Here is a 19,510-nt window from a genome sequence, read left to right as displayed (position 1 = left end):
CTTAGTTTTGTTAAGATGTCTAGCCGTTAAGTGCACAAAAAGCCAGTATGAGACAGAAGAAGGAGTTACAGTGTGTCGAAGTCCCTCCCCATATGCATACAGCAGGAAACTTTGCTCTTCTGAACACTAGGCGAGCCAGACTTCCTCCAGCCCCATGCGCTCTTGCTGTCCAGCAGAACGTAGATGCCCACCTGGAAGGGTTTCGCTGAAACGCATACAATGAAGTGGTTCTATGGAAATAGGTGCAGAATCGTGGGAACCAAAAAGGGCGGTCAAGGCCCCACAAGAGAAGCAACAGCAGGAAGCACTGTGTCCCCTAGAAGTGAAGGGCCAGGCGGAGGGCTGGCAGGGGGTGTGCTGGGAGCTGGAGCGAGGCGCAGTGGGAACCCTTGTCAACACGCAAGGCCAATTGGGGCTGTGCAAGTCGGACTCCTGGGACCAACGCCCCGTCAGGGTCAGCAGATACAAAGAGGGCTCCCTAGGCATAGGCACTGGGTCCAGAGTCTTTCTGTGGGTGGCGCTTTTCTTGAGGGCCTGAGGAGAGAATCCTATCAGCCCAAGAGGCTGGCTTTCTGAACCTGGGATCGATCGTTCTCGGCTTTTGCAAGCCGCTCAGTGGCGTGAGTGTGAATGTCTCGACCAAGTGTCTTCCTTGACTCCGTGGCACTTACCACGCGCAGCCCTCACAAGGTACAGAGCAGGAGAAAATGGATTACACCCTCAACAACAAGAGGCGTGTCATCCGCCTGGTGCTGCAGTGGGCCGCTGTGTATGGAGACGTCCTACAAGAGGATGACGTGGCCGTGGCTTTCCTCGAGGTACGTGGAGGCCTCCCTTCCAAGAATACATCTTTGTCCCACTGTAGCAGGACTCGCCAGAAGCACGGGGCTTCCCGTAGAGGCTGGGATTGCAAATTCTGGTCTCTGTTAATATGTTCATTAGAAAGGTACTATGAGGGGCGCCTGGGTGGCTCAGTGGGTTGGGCCTCTGCCTTCGGCTCAGGTCATGATCCCAGGGTCCTGGGATGGAGCCCCGCATCGGGCTCTCTGCTCAGCGGGGAGCCTGTTTCCTCCTCTCTCTCTGCCTGCCTCTCTGCCTACTTGTGATCTCTCTCTGTCAAATAAATAAATAAAATCTAAAAAAAAAAAAAGAAAGAAAGAAAGGTACTGTGAGAGGAGTAGAGAACAGCATCAGCTGCTGTCCTGCCCTTTTAGTCCAATAATGCAGCCTTGTCGTGTATTTTCACTTGCTCCCTTTCCCTTTGCATTTTTTTTCTGTGATCCTAATCATGGGGTACCTGTCATGTTGTAGGTTACTTTTTCCACTTTATATAAGGATTTTTTTCGATGTTCATGCAGTCTTTCTAGTAAAAATTCTTAATGACCTTTGAGTAGCTCTGCCACAGATATGCTTGTTTTTCATCATGTTGAATATTTACATCATTTCTGGTTTCTACATTCCTTGGGTAATAGTTCAGGGAACGTTTTTGTGTAAGTAGGTCTGTGTTTGGTCACATTCCAAGAAGTGGGATAGTTAGATCCAACAGTACCTCTTTTTAAGTGGAGTGAAACCGATAATTTTATTGAGGACTTTCTAGGACCACGAGGTAGTTCCAGAGGGACGTGATTTATGTCATAAACACTATTTTAAGCTGAACTTCCCTTTTCCTTCCCATGGCTCCAGCCCCACATTGCAGCATGGGCCCTGGCATTGAGCCCTGAATGCCTCGCTCTATCCTCTGAAACTTAGATGAGGATCTTCGATGCAGGCAAAAGGCAATGTGGCTTCTATTTCTAACCTTATCAGTCTGTGTGTTCAAGACTGAATTATCCAAAAAAAAAAAAAAAAATTATCCTTTCCCCTCTTGAAGCATATAATTTGGCAGGCAGAGAGATGGGGGAAGGGGGGAAGGCGTCTGTGAGTGACCCTCAAGGCTGCGGAATGAAGTATTTTGAAAATATAAAGGAATAACAGTAGCTTGGGTCATACGTTGACTCCTGGCCACTACCAGTTGAAGAAAGGACTGTCTTGCAGAGGAAGCAGAGTGGGGTAAGTTGGCAACACCACAGCTGTGGAGGTCACTGCTCCTGAGCAAAGCAGGCCCAGCTGCTGCTGCCTGGTGGTCAGGATCAGTCCCAGGGTGTCCATAAATTGTTCCTGAGTTGATCACACACTCAGCATGCATCAGTTCCGGTCCTGAAGACCACGCCTGCCTTTTGCCACCAAAAACTAACCACACCTAGGGGGGAAAAGTAAATAAATAACAAATGCTAAAATAGTTATTCAGAATAAATGTTAAAATTTCCCTGAAAAAAATCTGAGGTGAAAAAGTGCTCTGACAGTGTAAGCTCTGCAGTGGCCCATTCTGAAACATCTTGTGACATTGCCTTTCATATAAATACCCTAGAAACAATTCATCTGCAATTTAAACAAAATTTTTTTTGAGTTTTTGCACTGTGGTGAAATATATCAAACATAAAATTTGCCACGTTGACCATCCTTGAGAGTACAATTCAGTGGTATTAATTAATTCACAATGTTATGGCACCATCAAGACCATCCATTTCCAAAACCCTTTCTCACTTGCAGTTCTGAATTTAGACATATGGTAACATTTTTTTTTGCCTTTTTTGGTCTCCAGGCCATGCAACCATGGTCTAGAGATGCTAGTCAAGCAGATGACATAGGGACATATCTTTGTTGCTCTTGACAGAATCGTGTACCTTGGCAATTCCCATTAAAAGCCTGTGACCTTTGCCAATTACAGGAGTTTTATGTGTCTGTGTCAGATGATGCCCGGATGATTGCCGCCCTCAAGGACCAACTCCCCGAGTTGGAGAAGATTGTCAAGCAAATGTAAGGAAGGGCCTGGCTTGGGGTGTGTTTTCACCAAGTAAGTGTCTGCATCTCCGTCAAAACATCTTCCAAAATGTCCTTCGCCCCACTCCCCCCTCACCGGAAGGTGAAAGCTTGGTTTTTCAGCAGCCACGTGGTGTTTCAGTTTGAGTGGACCGGAGCCTCAGGCTTGGGTGGTGGGAGAACCAGGTGAAGAGGGGAGGTTCTGCTCCGCTCCTTCTGTGGCAGACGGCTGCCAAGAGAAAGCGTGGGACAAGGTGGAGGTCCTACTGTTGGGCATCTCACGCAGTAAACTCGGGTTCCTTTGGTTTAAGGCAGTGAATCCAGTAATAGAATAGTGACATTTAAAGAAAGATGAAGGTGAATTACTTATATGAAAATTCACTTTCTGCCACCAAGGTTGTTGCTGGTGAATGTTTGCTTCCCCTCTGCAAAAACATGGAAGGTTTCACAAGCTATACTTTGAGCCTTCAATAAATACCGGAGAGAATGTGTGCAACTAGAAAGATCTTAAAAGCTAGAAATCTTGGCTTTCAACATCAGTTCTGCCAGGGGTCTGCCTGGGATGTGAGCCCATCTCTTCGTGTGTCCTCTGTGCTTGGTCCCTTGGTCTCAGTATGAGGGTTGCTCAAGGACTGCTGTCATTTCGTTCTGTAATTTAAAAGTTCTATGCAAATGAAGCAATTCAAAATAACAGTACCGACGGTGTCAATTAATATGCTTTCTCTGTTTCTCGTAGTTCAGAAGATGCAAAGGCTCCACAAAAGAAGGTACGTGCCCACAATTAGGACTCTCTAATTGTACCCTGTTAAGTAGCAGTTCTCCGGAAGTATCACAGTGCAGTAACTGAAAGTGATGTGTTTATAAATACAAAATACGTTTTCTCATGTCTTGACTCTGCTTCTCAAGTGTGTCTCCTCTGAGCTGCAAACGTGTACCGGTCACTCTCCCCTTACCGCTGTGGTTATTTTTACAGCACAAAGTTCTTTTGCAACAGTTCAACACAGGCGATGAGAGAGCCCAAAAGCGCCAGCCTATCCGCGGCTCGGATGAAGGTGAGAATTCTCTTCTAACTCAGAATCGTGTAGATTATTCAAAGTCCCTAAAATCTCTCCCCTGGGAACCCTCGGACTCTCTTAGCACCCCAAATGGTTCGGCGGAAGGTGCCCTTTTGCATTTCAGTTATTAATCCTCTTGAACTCTGGGCCTGGAGTGGAGGTGCTTGTCCACACTTCCTGGATTCTGCCTCTGTTCCCGGAAGGAAGGGAAGAGTATCTCAGGAAGTAGTGGTCAAGGCTGCCCACCTCCGGGAAGAGCTGGCAGGCAGATGGCTGGCACTTTGCGATGCTGTGCAGGGCAGAGATAGGGTCATCTGCAGAGCAGGACTCCAGCCCAGAGAGGGCAGTCTGGCCCCGAGCCCAGTATTGTTGGCATCCACGAGGGAGGTGCACATGCTGACAATGACCATTTGGTTGCTTAAGCTTTGTCTCAGGAATCGCAACCAAAATAGAATGAATGATCATGACAAAACTCTCATCTTAAATCACAACTGAGTCCTGTCATTCAGGAGCCCACAAATTACAGGAGCCGAAATTGCTTCCAGGGTTTACGTTCAGAGGTGAGCCTTGAGGTGCCATGTTTGGGTTTGCTGAGCTCGACATTGCCTGAGCTCTGTGGCCCAGCCAGCCCCAAAGTACGGGAACCCGTGAACAAGTGTGTGGGAAAGTCAGTGTGTGTTCATGCCCCGGGCAGAAGCGCTCCTGTTTGCAGAGCTGTTAGCATTAGTTCCCCACCCCTCACTCCCTTCCCCCTGCCCCCACGCCCCCACCCTCCTGCCCCAGCCAGACAGCAGCAATCTAGCAATCTGCCTACTGCACAGCACTTCCTGGATTATGAAAAAGAAACTCTCAGGCAACGGCAGACCCGGCAGACAGGCCTAGATATCCTTCCTTTGTTCCATGTCTTCTCTGTGGCTTGTCCTCAAGCATGTGCTATGGTTCTTGGAACTGGAGGCAGCAGCCACGTACATGTGTTCCTCTCCTTAGACCAAGGTGAAGGCCAGGAGTTTCGGAAGTAGATGAGCTGACAATCCTGAGAGCGATGAGATGGTGCAAATTTGGGATGTTAGCCAAACATTCCCCCTTGCTGATGGTTTTCCTAAGAACTCCCAGGACAGATTTACCATATTGTTCCTGCCTTCCCAACAGTTCTGTTTAAAGTCTACTGCCTGGACCACACCTACACAACCATTCGGGTGCCAGTGGCCGCCTCGGTGAAGGAAGTCATCAGCGCAGTTGCCGACAAACTGGGCTCCGGCGAAGGCCTGATCATCGTCAAGATGAGCTCTGGAGGAGGTAACAGCCTCAATGAGCACCTTGGGTTTCCACAGAATGGAATATCCCATCCAAACAGAGAGCCTGCCAGGAGTTAGCGTGGCCCTTCCTCGCAGGACCTGAGGGACTGGTGCTGTGTGTGTGCCCATAAATAACAAAATAATATGGTTAGAAGTGGGCTGGGTAAGTATCCAATATGCCCTATTTTGGAGTTATCCACTGTAAAGCAGGAGGTAAAGCGACCGACGGCAGCTGGAGCTGAGGACTCTGGGGTGGGTGTTGGCTTGGAGTTATTCCTATATAAACCCTAAACAAAAAGCTGAAGGTCTTGGAGTTCGGAGACATGGGGACCCTAAGAGGGCATCTGGCTTGACAGGCTCCAAGACATAGGTTCCCAAAAGTCTGAAGTTGGAGGTGATCGTAGGCTGGTTCTTTCCAGCTGATGATGGTTTCCCTCCTTAACCCGTAGAGAGGGCAAGAGGCCAACTCATCAAATAAAATGAGGACGATTTTTCCCCATGGGACCACTTAATTGCCGTGTGCGTTCTTGAAATGTCATGTATTCATTTGCCATATATATTTACTGGCCAAGTTAGTGTGACTGGGACGGAAGGGATGTGTTGGGTGCAGCCATGTCCCCAAGCTGTTGCTAGGCAGGCACGGAGGTAGACAGTAAGTGGACAATTACAATCCATGCTGGCTAGAGGTTTGGAATAGTCGGCCTGTGTTGCACTGAGAGCCCAAAGAAGAAACGGTAAAGCTAATTTATCCGGAAATGATTTAGTAGCCACTGGAGGATCCTTGCTTCAGGATCGGGTAAACCATTTTTTTGCCACGTTTGAAGGCAAATGGTTCTCCTGATGCAGGATTTTTAAATGTATCAAGGATTCCCAAGATCTCCTCTCCCAGTCTCGTAGGACCCAGGATGCCTGCCTTCGCCAGTCCCTATGGCACAGTCTTTCCGTGGCTGTCCCGCACCCCTCCTTCCCCTCCTTTGGGCTGTGACGCAAATGTCTTGTCTACCTGAGGCCACCTCCTCCCTTTCTTTGATTCCCCTTCTAAAATTGTATCCTCTCTCCCTTACGTATACTTTCTAGCTTCTGTCCCTGCTGGCTTTTCTCCCCGTGGCGGCTTACTCTCTGATCTGTCTTGTTCACCGTCTGTGTCCCTCGCTGTGATACAAGCAAGCTCTTATGGGACTGGGATTTTTTTCTTTTTTCCTGTGTTGTTCCCTTCTGTATCTTCAATGCCTGGAGCAGTGTCCAGCATGTAGTAAATGCTAAATAAATATTTGTTGAATGAATTAATTTTCAAAATATAGGAGGCTTAATCTAGGCCAGGCCATTGCCCTCCAAATTCGGGAACCCATGAAAAAATACTAATGAATTTTACTTCTAAAGTCATCTGGGATCTCAGAAACCCCCTAAGTTTTCTAGAAGGGATCTTTCCGTCTCCAAAGCGCTGGGCATTATTGCCATCTGGAAACATAATTTGTTATATAAATAGTAAGTGCGGTTTTTGAAGATAATTACAGCTGTAGTGCCGAACTGGGTGAATTGACCCGCGGGTACTTCCATTCCTGCTTTGTGGTCATTTTCTGATGGCATCCTGAGTGTCCTGTGCCTGCGTGAATGCTGGGTCTTTCCTATTCAGTGGGTCCCTTCAGTCCTGTGTTTTATGCAGTCGCTCTGCGTGTTCCGGTAATTCACCGAGCCGGCAATTTGTTGGTGTGATTAGGGCAGTGCAGCAAATCTCAGATGCATTTAATAGGCAATCTCATGCTTTTTATGTTCACAGAAAAGGTGGTGCTCAAACCTAATGATGTTTCAGTATTTACGACGCTCACCATTAATGGACGCCTATTTGCTTGCCCGCGAGAGCAATTCGATTCACTGGTAGGTGTGGATGGCCTCCTCGGAGCCGTGTCTGCAATCAGAAAAACTTGTCTGCAGCTTAATTTCGCAGTTACGTTGAACTGAGTTGCTAAAAAACTCCTGAATGCTCCTTGGCTGTTTCTTTTTCTGTGCTACGTGAGGTAAGCCTCAGGTGTTCATTTGATATGCTCAGACCTTTAGATTTTCTTTTGTGGAAATGAACCAAAGTAGCCCCACTATCGGGGCACAATTCAGCTTTTAGACCCCCTTATAGTAAATAACCTCCTAGAAGTCCCCCCAGTTTAGATAGTAATATTTAAAATCTGAATGCTGAAACCAGGAGAGGGAAAAAAAGAAACTTTTAAGACCAGATCTTGTGATCCATCACGTCCTCCGTGGGCTGTAGAAGGGCGTTAGGGCAAAGCCACTCTCGGTTCTCCCTGAAAGCGCTCTGACTTGTGTAGGAAGTACCGGAGACCAGCAGTTTCTTCGCTATGTCCCCCAAGCCTTTTCCCCAGGCCACACAGAACTCTCTTCAAGCAGAGGATTAATCGGCCCATGCTCACTGCTGAGTAGCCTTCATCTGTTATGGAGACGGTAGGGTTCATTTCTGTTTATCCTCCAAAATTTAGACATGTTGGTGAGGAGCTCTCACACTATCTTGGAAATGCTGCAGGGCCAGCGCAGAGGAGAGGGAAGCAGTTTTTTCCATCTCGGGACACACGGGGCTGATTTTACTAAGAGAAGTGCAACAAGAGTGAGAGGTAAACAGCATCACATTCCAGGGCAGAGTTCAGCCACGTGAGTGCTGCGTAAATGCATTCATGTGTCATCACATCAGACATTAGAAGTAAATAAAGATTTCTCTCCTCTCGAGAACGTTCTAAAATTTTTCTTAAGATTGTATTTATTTTTTGAGGGAGAGAGTGAGCAAGATAGAGAGAGGACACAGGCAGGGGAAGTGGCAGGCAGAGGCAGAGAGAGAAGCAGACTCCCTGCTGAGCAGGGACCCTGATGTGAGGCTCGATCCCAGGACCCTCAGACACTTAACTGACTGACCCCCCAGGAGCCCCCCAGGAGCTAGGTGGATTGTTGCCATGTCTTGTATCCCGGTGGAGGGGAGCTTAGCAAATGTGGCTTCGTTCTCTGACTGTCCTCATCCATCACAGCCCACGAGCGCCCTGCTGGCCTCCTCCACAGCTGCTAGAAGAGCCGTCTGCACATGGACCTTTCATTTGTATTTTCAGTCACCTACATTCACTGCTTTCTAAAAGATCACTATTTCCCAGCACTGAGGGATTGGGCGGGGGGGGGAGGGGGGAATGTCCTACGTGAGGCGTGCTGCCCTCTCGTGGAAATGAACACCATCAGAAACCAGGTGAGCAGTGGGCCTGCCACATTTGCGGCGCGATGTGTTTGTCCCACGGCCTTCGGCCTGTCTTGCCAGCCGGTTCTTGGCCACAGCAACAGATGACCTGGCTTGTGGATGGGGTGTGCAGACCGTTTCCAGCTCCTTGTCAGGCAGACACTAACTTCTGAGGCCTCTGTTTCTCCGCACCTTGTCCTGCAGCCTTGCGAATGCGAGTCCTTGCCAGCCTTCCATGTTAAGGCCCAAGTAGTTGAAAGGCGTTTACTTTGCCGCAAGTCCTGGGGAATGTGAGCTTGTAAACTTCCTCCACGTGGTGCCCTGCCATTCGCTGGCCAGCGGCTTACATCATCGTACTAAGGAGTGGTTGAACCCCACCTGCCTCACCAAACTGGAGACGTGGAGCCTTTTCCAGCTTTCTAAAGATCTCCCTGAGGACAGTCTTTCTAGGAAGAATGGCACGCAGGATGACTGTGCAGTACAGAATGTTGGCCAAACCCTTGGATCTATCAACACATACTTATGAAGTGTCTGCTTTGTACTCAGTGCTCTGCTGCCTTCTGTGTGACTCTCGACCAGTCGTCCCAGAGGCTCTGTCCTTGCGATGGTTACGGTGACATTAGGGAGATGAGACTAAAACAGCCTGGAACAGAACACATTGTAGGGCTACGCTGTGTTGTCTAGAAATAACGGAGTGCCAGCGACTTACTCTCTGCCCATTGTATTTGAGCATAAATGTTAGTGCAGAGCAAATTAATTATAATAAAATCCCACTGTACTGTAATTTGATTGTACTCTTACCCACCCGCTAGTTCCTTAGAATTTTGTTTAGGGCTTGGGATCTCATCCAGGCATTGTGGATGGTTCTGGCTCTGGGATGGTCTTGAAGACGAGTCCTCACTGTGCCTCCAGGAACCCACAGTGTAGTGAGGGACTCCAGGGTGTAAGAAGGCAGGGTGACAAAGGCCACCACAGAGCCAGGCACGGGGTGGGGGAGAGAGGGATGCTGGGGTGGCAGCTGACTTCAGCCATCTCTTTGTCACTGACGATCTGTGTATCCTTTTTATGTCTTGGGTTCTTGACTTGGAAATTGGGAGGGTAACGATGCTGTTCTTCCTGAGGGAAAGTACATGGGAGTTCTATGCCTCTGGGCAGGCAGTTCTGCCTGTTGTGCCTCATATGATGGGAAAGGGCCCCAGGACTATTTAGGAGAAAATGGAGCAAGGGGGTGCTTCCTGGGGGCCCCCGTGTCAGCACATATATTCCCCACTTCAGATGGAAGAACAACTTCGGCCACGCAAATCGCCTCTTCAGTGCTGCATGGAGGGAAGAGGCCAGCCTGCCCTTTGTCAAGGAGGGAGAATGCTTTGGTCAACCCTGCCCACTCGGAAAAAAAAAAAGAGAGAGAGAGAGATTCTATGACTTTCAAAAGGGATGCAGGAACGATAGACCACCATCCATGACTGAAAGAATTTTACTTCTTTCTTTCTTTTTTTTATTTTTTTTAAGGTTTTATTTATTTATTTGACAGGGAGAGATCACAAGCAGGCAGAGAGGCAGGCAGAGAGAGAGGGGAGGAAGCAGGCTCCCTGCTGAGCAAAGAGCCCGATGTGGGGCTCGATCCCAGGACTCTGAGATCATGACCTGAGCTGAAGGCAGTGGCTTAACCCACTGAGCCACCCAGGTGCCCCTTACTTATTTCTTAATATTGGCATCTTCCCTGTAGTTGCTTGGTTTATCCCCTCCATGAAAAGCTGTAAGGCCTCAAGGAAAAGAGATGGGAGCTGGGTGGCTCAGTCATTAAGCGTCTGCCTTCGGCTCAGGTTGTGATCCTGGGGTCCTGGGATCAAGCCCCACATGGGGCTCCCTGCTTGGCAAGACGCCTGCTTCTCCCTCTCCTACTCCCCCTACTTGTGTTCCCTCTTGCTGTGTCTCTCTCTGTCAATAAATAAATAAAATCTTTAAAAGAGAGAGAGAGATGGGAGCTGGGGAGCCTGCGGAGGAAGAGACCTAAAGGGCAGTTGCATGGAACAGAGGGCTGTGCACACAGCAGGAGCTGCAAGAGGGAGCGGAGAACATGGAGAGCCTGAGCCTGACAGGGTGTCCTCAGACCCAGCGTTTAAAAGTGTCCCCTTACTTCAGGGGCGCCTGGGTGGTTCAGGCAGTTGAGCGTCTGACTCTTGATTTTTGTCTCAGGTCATGCTCGGTCAGTGGTGGGATCGAGCCCCACCTTGGGTTCCTCACTCAGCACAGAATTTGCTTATCCCTCTCCCTCTGCTTCTCACTTCATTCTCTCTCTCTCTCTCTCTCTCTCTCTCTCAAATAAATAAGTAAAATCTTTTTTAAAGACTGTCCCCAACTTTCTACCTAAGACTCACCCTGCTTGGAACCATTCTCCTTGCTTGTTTCCATAAGCTTCTTACCCATAGCTTCAGGCCAGTTCCCTAAGTTTCCAAACTTTGGAATTAACATTTTTCTTCCCTATTGTCTGTGCCCTGCGTAGAGCAAATCAGGAACAACTGAGCTTAGCTCCCATGTCCAGACATCACTTGCATCATACTTTCCTGTGCATTTGCATCACCGCAGCACTTGTGGGGAGGGAACTCTTTTGGAAGGGGTTGGGAGTGGGGACCTCCTCTGTGCCAGGCACTCTGCTTATGATACAGGGACATTCTTCCCAGTCCATCCTGTTAAGAAGCCTGCATATCCAGTACTGCGACACCAAGTTTCCTGAGCTGGAAACAGACATGCAAGAAACTAGGGAATCGATCCCAGTCTGCGTAGCTAGAGTGGGGTTTGCATTTAGTCTGTTGCCCTCGAACACTGCTCTGTTGCAAAACCCCAGCTCTTTGTCTGGCACTCACAGACTTTCTAAAGCTGTCTGGGCTGTCTTTTTGGTTCCCCAAGGCTCTCTGATCCTGACAAACAGGTCCACTGACAGTTTTCTAGCCTTCCTGCATCTGTACCCATCCTTTAGCAGACCAACCTGGGAGCTCAGGGGAAACCTTGCTGTTCTGACCCACCCAAGTTTGTCTGTTTAATCTTTTATAGCCTGGCTTCTTTCTCCAAGAACCTCTCCGACGTACATTCATCTGACATGCCCACTAACTCTCAAAAAGCCCGTCCAGTCTTCCCACACGTTTATCCGTGTATCTGGGCATTGGGTGTGTGTCGATGCGTCTGTCTGTCCTTCATAGCCACGCATGAATGCCAGCAGCTGACTGTCGATTAAGTGTCAAGAGGGACTCCCTGATCAGAGCTTACCTTCCCTTAGCCTGTAAACTCGCAGAGACCACCTACATCCTGAATGTGTCATTTCTCTCGTGCCCAGAACCCAGTGAGCATTTATGGAACATAATGGTTATGCGTGCGACTGCTGATAGTCATGCTGGTAGAACTTGCATAATATTGGTATTTCCAACTTAAATACCGAATATCCCAATGTGGCTAGCATGGTATTAGGGAAATCCTCTTTCAATTCATGTCCCTTTTGTAACTTTGGACATATATTACAGATCCACAAATGTCCGCATAGTATACGTAAGTTTCCAAGGCATACGAATCATTCATTTTACTAAGGGAAAGCAGTCTCCGTCATTTCTCATAAAATACAAATGAGATCGGTGAGTCAGGTAGAAAGTTTTGAATGAGAGCCTTCCAGAAAGTAGCAGAAGCCCTCACCCAGAACGCCATGACTTTGTGGCTATCATTTCTAGCTCAGCATCGCTCCAAGAGTGGAGGGATGGGCCAGCATGGGTCATGTCGGTACCCGGAGCCCTCTGTCCGCCAGTCAGCTCAGGCCATGTGTTCTACGAGCTGGATAAGCAGGAACGTCACCGCAGTCAACAGCCCCACCACAGTTAGTGGTGCTGTGGCCAGATGTCCAAAAGGGCCATCCTGGTACCTGTTCCAGAACAGCTAGTGGAAAATAGAAGGAAAACATCTCCAAGGACTTCTTATGCCTTTACCAGAGAAAAGAGACTGTTTCCAGGGATCTCCCAGGCCCCAGGGTAAGGGGGACCCCCATAGGTCACTCCTTACCAAAGCTTATTTACCACAGTCCACGTTTTTCAGTCAGTGGACTTGATGATAGTGATCACGATGACACTGAAGGGTGGCACTGAAGGAAGTGAGCATTAAGAATAAAGGTGTCTTTCTCCTCTGGGTGACACTGGAGAGGTCCTGAAAGCCCCTCCAGAATCCTTTACCCTCAAAACTCCTTGAAGCATTCAGCATGGAGTACTTCTCTGTCCTGAGAGTCTGATCTATTTTTGCCTTCTTATTCACAGACTCCCTTGCCAGAGCAGGAAGGCCCAACTGTTGGAACAGTGGGAACTTTTGAACTGATGAGCTCCAAAGATTTAGCGTACCAGATGACCATTTATGACTGGGAACTCTTCAACTGTGTGCACGAGGTAAGTGCTTGCTGAGAGCGAGAGGAGGTACCGTTGTGATTCTGGACAAAGGCTGCTATGCAGCCCGGCGGCAGACATGGATGTATGCAGCAAGATGGACACCACACGATCGTTTATGGAAATACCGAGCTTATTAATAAAGCCTGTTACAAAGTTTTTGTGTCTTCAAGAAAAATCATAATGATTTAGAGTAGCCTTCCTGTGCATGTCAAGCCAACAGCCCCTCGTCAATGGTTCTATATTTAAGAAGACCACTGAAGCCCCCTCGCCCCGTAGTACATAGCTTGAATCCTGGCCAGTGATGGGACTCACATTTGCTGACCCCCGTCAACTTGTCGTGACAAATAAAGAAGCCTCATTGGTGTTTTGATTGAGGAACAAAGAAATGAGATTGTTTTCTTTTCTTTTCTAGCTGGAGCTAATCTATCACACATTTGGAAGGCATAATTTTAAAAAGACCACAGCAAACTTGGATTTGTTCCTGAGGAGATTTAATGAAATTCAGTTTTGGGTTGTCACTGAGATTTGCCTTTGTTCCCAGCCCAGCAAGCGTGTTCAGCTCTTAAAAAAATTTATTAAGATCGCAGCCCAGTAAGTATCATTAGCTTAGAAAGAAAAAAAATGTTTGAGCTGCATTTTCATTTTTTTCCTATTAGGGCTATATCTTTCAAAAAAAAAAGAAAGAAAGAAAGAAAGATATAGGATCTCCTTAGGCACAAGGAACAATGATAGGGGCTTTCGAATAACTGAACTCTGGTAAAAGGTTAATTTCATCAGGCTTTTGTCATACCGGACATCAGTATATAAATAAATTAATACCTCACAGCATGGATACCAGAGTCAGAATCATGACCTCTTTGCTTTGAACTGTCCTGGCTTTGTGCCTCCTCCATTTTAAAGAGACCTTCAGCAAAGTTCCGTCGTAGAAAACTTGTGTTGATGAGGCCTTTCGAGTGGCTGTCCCACAGGACACCTTCTCACCAGTAGAGGGCAGTGGAAACATGCAGGTACAGGAGCACATAAAACTCAGCCAGAATGAAATCAGTAAAATGCATAAATGCGAGCTAACCTGAGACATGAAAATCATCGACATCAGAAAAAGCAAGCAGCTTATAAATATTCTATTTAATAGCAGTTCATGGGAAACAATTTATTTACTGCAGGGGCCGGTTAGATTTCTCCCTGACATGAATTTAATCTTCTCCTGCTATTTAGATATGCCTGACAACCTCTGTTTACTTCCATGTTTTTGGTATCACCACAATGCTAAAAATAAAATGCTAAATGTGGCCCATGGCTGGGAGACTTCTTTCTAAATGCAGGGAGCTCTTGCACAGGAAGGTGGGGAGCACAAGTAACCCCAGCTAGCAATTTTCTTGGGTCAAACAGTTTAGATCCCATACAGAGTCTGATTTCCAGAGCTAAACAAAGAAGTAAACGCTGCCTGACATTTCATATGTATTAGCTTGCCAAATGCTTCAAATTATTTTGCCAAAAATTTGAGGGTTCAACAGGATATCCAAATTTTCAGATTCAAATGCTGATATCTCTTCATTTGGAAAAGCTGCCTCTCTGAAGAAAGATTTAGTAAGATGTTGCTTACAAATTTCTGGATCAAAGGATAGCCACTTTGCCGAGGAGACTGAACAGCCTTGCAGGTGCCTTTGCATACTGGCAAGGGGAGGATTACGGAAACTGTGACGATACGTGTTTTCCCGCTATGAAGAGCACATTCTCCCTTCGCCTTAGCCTGGCAGTGCCAAATGCAACAAGGAGAAGAAAATGGCAAACTGCACCCCAGTGTGGGGGATCAGCAAGCCTTCGGGGGCCTGATCCTGTTAGTTGACAGTGGCAGTGTGAGAGGCTTTCCATAACTTAGGAATTCTTTTTTAACGTTTATGCCTTTTTTATCTTTTTTCCTTCTGATTAGGGGAATGAGTAGGTAGCTTTGGCCTTTGGTATAAATTGGCTTATGTTATTCAACCTTTCCTAAGCTGGTGCTGTCCCACAGTGGAGCTGTGAGCACGGCCCTGCTGGAGAAGATTGTAGACTGTCCTAGAGCAAGGTCTACAAGAATGAGACTTTTAGAGAACTTCAGCAAATTCCATGTAAGCTCTTTGACCTGCCCAGAGCTTTATGAAGTCGGGGGGTTCAAGTACTATCATCTCCTTTCTCAGGGGAGACTTGGGCATGGGGACAGCTTGTGACTTACCTAGGGTGATGAGGTTAGTTGGGAACAGTAAACAGAGCAGTGACCAGAAAAGCAAGTCTGTATTCCTGCATGTGCTTTCAAGAGCACATGGCTAGGACAAAGGCAAACACCATGCATATGATTATTCTCCCTGCCTTCAGCCCGGTGGCGGGGGTGGAGGGGGTTCCTCTGAAACTGCTTTCAGCCCCTGACCTGAGAGCCACTGCTCCCGCACAGCAAAGGCTTTGCTGACTTTTCCACCAGTGGTATAACACACCTGATAGCTTCTCTGAAAACGATTTTCCTCTTTCCACGCAGACCATTTAAGAACTACTCATTGCTTCCCCTACAAAGAGAACGCAGGCAGCAAAAGCAACAATTTAATTAGCCTTTCACAAAAATGTTCATCCAAACAGGATTTAATTATGATCCAGCTGACTTAGATAACCATATTGATTTGGGGTAAAGGATTTGCACTTGTTTCAAAATTAATTCTTTCCCCTTTTTGAGGAACTGGTATGTAGGAGCTGGGGAATTCCCTTCTTTTTTCTTTTCTTTTCTTTTCTTTCTTTTTTTTTTTTTTTTTTTTCTTAAGTTAAATGAACTACCTGGGCTAAATATTGCCATTCTTTTTTTTTTTTTTTAAAAGATTTTATTTATTTATTTGACAGAGAGAGATCATAAGTAGGCAGAGAGGCAGGCAGAGAGAGAGGAAGAAGCAGGCTCTCTGCTGAGCAGAGAGCCCGATGCGGGACTGGATCCCGGGAACTCGAGATCATGACCTGAGCCGAAGGCAGTGGCTTAACCCACTGAGCCATCCAGGTGCCCTAAATATTGCCATTCTAATAAGAATCTTTGATCTTGCTCCACAATAGTCTTATTCCCAAATACATATTCATAAAGGCTCACAGTTGCCAAAGTGCATAAAAGGAGCAGCCTCGTTAACATCAGTAAAACAGAAAATAAGGTTACTTTTTGGTCAATTGTTTGGGTTCTTTGTCAGCTTCATAGGGATCATGACTTGTAAGCTGATATTTCTCAACAAATTAGAAGGCTTCGAATTGCAGGTTAGAAATTTCCACGGGGGCAGCAATTTGACTTCCCCTTTCCTTTCTCTGGGGAAGGAGGCCTCAGGCTCAAAGTCCGAAAGTCTTCAAGGACATTTTGCTTCCCTCTTACCTCATGCGATGTTTCCTTCCAGGTCCAACAAGGCTTTTAGGAAGCTCTGAGATCATCCTAAGGATCCCTAGGGAAGGGGTCTTTAAATTCCTTCTCAAAACCTGAACCTAGATGGCTGGAACCATCCCCTTTCTAAAATAACCGTAGGAAGCCAGATAACTGAACATGGTCACCCGAGTGGAACTTACCCAGTGCATTAAATCTATCATTGCCTGTTCTCCTAACGAGTCCTGACGATTATTAATGACTATCAGAAAATAGAACTCTAATTTTTTTTTAATCGCACTCGAAAGTGTCATTTTACTCAGCCATGTGCCTCTTGTGTTTCAGCTGTAAGGAGTACAAAAATCTGAATTCCTTTTTTGCCATCGTCATGGGACTAAGTAATGTTGCTGTGAGCCGCTTGGCACTCACGTGGGAGGTAAGCCTCAGCTGACATCCAGCTGTGACTTTTGCCTTAAGAATAAAAACACAGGCTCACCAGTGAGCTTTTTAAATAGAAATATCACTCACACTGGTATAACAATGGAAAAGGTGGGACCCTTTGAGGGAAGTGACCTGTCTCCTTTTTCCAGTTGCCTGAGAGTGTGAATTTCAAAAGGTATTGTCCTTTCGTGGAGAGGAAGGGAGATGCGGGGGTCTCAGCTTCTTGGTCTGTGCAAGGTAAATAATAATACATCTAGCTCCTGAGTAGAACATGAATCAACAACATTGCTGGGGTGATTTCAAAGGTTTTGCTCATGGATTCTGTTGTTTTCTGGAATGTCTGCTTATTGCCTTATCTGTAATTAAGAGAGGACAGAAGATCCATTTTTATCCAAGTAGTCATTTTGCTCTGGGGAAAATTAGCCAGAAGGCCAACTGTTTGGCCCTGCTGAGTACTAAGTATCTCTTAACCGCCTGGCCGACCTCTCTGTGTGTGCAGGCACAACAGCTGGCTAATATTCAGGTTGCGGCAAAAGTTCCACAGGTGTGTTGTGAACCTCTGGAGGAAATACCATTAGTGGTTTGACGACAGTTGGGTATTTGTGCTAAACATCTTCGTTTTTCATCAGCTAAGGTACTCAAAATGTGCCCGACCCCTTACGTGTGGTATATAGTTGAAGAAATACTAATCTCTCATAGAACATACACACAAAAATAGACTCTTACTAAAAATAAAAAAGTATGTGTAAGTGGGACACAAAAAGAGGTCAAGGAGTAGATAACAGAGATTTCATCTGCGAGGGTGCTTTAAAGAGGCACCAAAGGCAGCTGTTTGCATCTCTAAATATTTTCCTCAAAACATTTCCTTCCCCATTTGCCTCTTGAAACTGTTTTCTTTCCCTGTCCCTCCTAAATGTTTCCATTGTTTATAGGACAGGTCCTCACAAGTTCCTCTGTCTTGGGTTTCTCTTAAAATTCCAGGCTGATGCGGCACACAGCAGCTCATCCCCTGAATATAGGAATGAGGGAATTGCTGAGGCCTGCGTGCCACGCAGCTGGTATCATCGTCCAGCGGGGAGAGGGATGCAGTTAGGGCTGCCACGAGGTTGAGGCGAGGAAGCCACACAGCAGGCTCCCCTGTCTTGAAGTCCAAAGCTCCTGGAATCTCTGGAAACCTAGGGTCCCCGTGCAGGCAGCCTGTGCTTTCCCCCGTGCCTTCCCCAGCCTGTTTCCAGCTTCTGATGCGTCCACTGAGTCCATAGGATTTGGTGGGGAGGATCTCTTCCAGGGGTCCTGGGGAGCCCCAGAGCAGGTAGCGCATAAAACAGCAGCCGGACGTTCAGGCCACAGAATGAGGGGGGCACTCTCTGAGTCTCTTGTCTTGGTCTAAAGAGAAACACTAGAGGCTGCTCAGGGGGGTGGGAGGGTGTGAGCTGCCGAAGGAGAGAGAAGGACTGAATGGGCCCGTCCTTTGTTTTCCTGGGGAGGTGAAGGAGCCCAGGGGTCTGAGAGCTGCTGTTCTCATCCTTGCATGTTGCTGAAAGAGAAGATGAACGCAGGCTCACTTATAAGTCTCTGTTCTTTAAGGTGAAAGGTAATTACATCATCCTGTAGGAAGCACGTTCATCCGTCAGCATTTCTGATCTGAGTTTCTCTACCCATACTTGCCGAGAGCCTCCCACGCTGCCCATATGGCTCCGGTGGAGAGCAGGAGGGCCCGGACACGAGCAGGGTGAGAGACCAGCCTGACCTCCCAGGAACACGCGGGAATCTGTCAGTGAACCGAACGGAGGGAAAGTGAACCGCATGGCAAAGGGAATGGTTCAGCATGGGAGGGAAAGACCAATCAGACATCAAGCAAATGGGAGTAAAATCCTGGAGCGGTTTCTCGCCCTTGGCAGTGCGCCCTCGGCAGGGCAGGGTAATTCCTCACTGTGGGGCTGTCCTGTGTAACTGAGGCTGCTCAGCGGCCTCCCCAGCCTCCACCTACTATGTTAGTAGCTCCTCTCACTCTGCTCCACCCCAGTTGCGACAATTAAAAAAAATGTCTGCAGACATCACCAAATGTCCCCCAGTGGATGTCGGTGAGGGGTGCAAAACTGACCCCAGTTGAGAACCATCACTCTGGAAGCACAGGGTGTACATAGATTGTAGTGTTAAGACCCACAAGATATGTATTACCGTATGCCATCCGGCCTTTGACCCCAAAGTCAACTAAGTAAAGGAAGACGGGTAGAGCGACATATCTAACCCAAAACGTAATCCACTTGTAGTTTTTCTAAAGTAGTCTATGTCCATGGCAAGTTACCACCTAAAGAGGTGATTTGGATACCACGTGTGGAATGAGATCCTTGCATCCCTAATGCCCATCCTGCCTCTCATCCCGTTGGACATTCCCTCTGAGTGAGCTATCAGCTTCTCCCAAAACCTAACTCGAAAAGAGATACTAGGAAAATGGGCTTGGAAGATATGTGGGAGACTCGTCCTAGAAACAAAATAAGATTTTTTACAGATGCTTGAATGGGAATAGGACAAACTCATTCAGCCATGAGAGAGACAGAAGGGAGAGGAGCTCTTTTGTGAGTGCAGAGGCCTCACGGGTCAGTCCGTTGTTGCCAGTAGACTTACGTGTGGGAAGCAGAGCTGAGCAGGGAACTTCCGAGCCCTAGAACTCAGTCAGGGATGCCATGGTCTCTGGAGCAAGGACACATCACGCTGCTCTACCTTAGTGTGGCCTGTCAGAAGAGAATAGTTCAAGGTCTCAAAGATCCCAGGACCCAAGCAAAGAGAGAACCAATAGACAGAAAGATGGCTTGATAATGGCCGATGGGCTATGTGGGTACAGCCAGTGGCACTGAAGCAGGAACCAC

At 47.4% G+C, this 19,510-nt stretch overlaps 1 protein-coding gene across 10 annotated transcripts in view; it reads left to right on the top strand.

The window, feature by feature from the left end:
• RAPGEF4 (Rap guanine nucleotide exchange factor 4) overlaps nt 1–19,510 on the top strand; it is a 301,768-nt gene that overhangs the window by 264,785 nt on the left and 17,473 nt on the right. For 9 of the 10 annotated variants that reach the window (XM_059167024.1, XM_059167023.1, XM_059167022.1 and 6 more), the window contains 9 exons: nt 668–818; nt 2,768–2,856; nt 3,596–3,626; nt 3,833–3,911; nt 5,064–5,210; nt 6,987–7,084; nt 12,719–12,844; nt 13,257–13,435; nt 16,545–16,635. In XM_059167024.1, the coding sequence (XP_059023007.1) occupies nt 668–818; nt 2,768–2,856; nt 3,596–3,626; nt 3,833–3,911; nt 5,064–5,210; nt 6,987–7,084; nt 12,719–12,844; nt 13,257–13,435; nt 16,545–16,635 (991 nt within the window). Of the gene's footprint in view, nt 1–667; nt 819–2,767; nt 2,894–3,595; nt 3,627–3,832; nt 3,912–5,063; nt 5,211–6,986; nt 7,085–12,718; nt 12,845–13,256; nt 13,436–16,544; nt 16,636–19,510 lie in introns of those variants that run through there. The other variant, XR_009351882.1, reaches the window with a different exon arrangement.

This window comes from Mustela lutreola, chromosome 3, assembly GCF_030435805.1.
Source record: "Mustela lutreola isolate mMusLut2 chromosome 3, mMusLut2.pri, whole genome shotgun sequence".
Classification (NCBI taxonomy): domain Eukaryota; kingdom Metazoa; phylum Chordata; class Mammalia; order Carnivora; family Mustelidae; genus Mustela; species Mustela lutreola.
The sequence above is the reverse complement of the archived record's forward strand: the minus strand, read 5'-3'. Positions and strand labels throughout refer to the sequence as shown.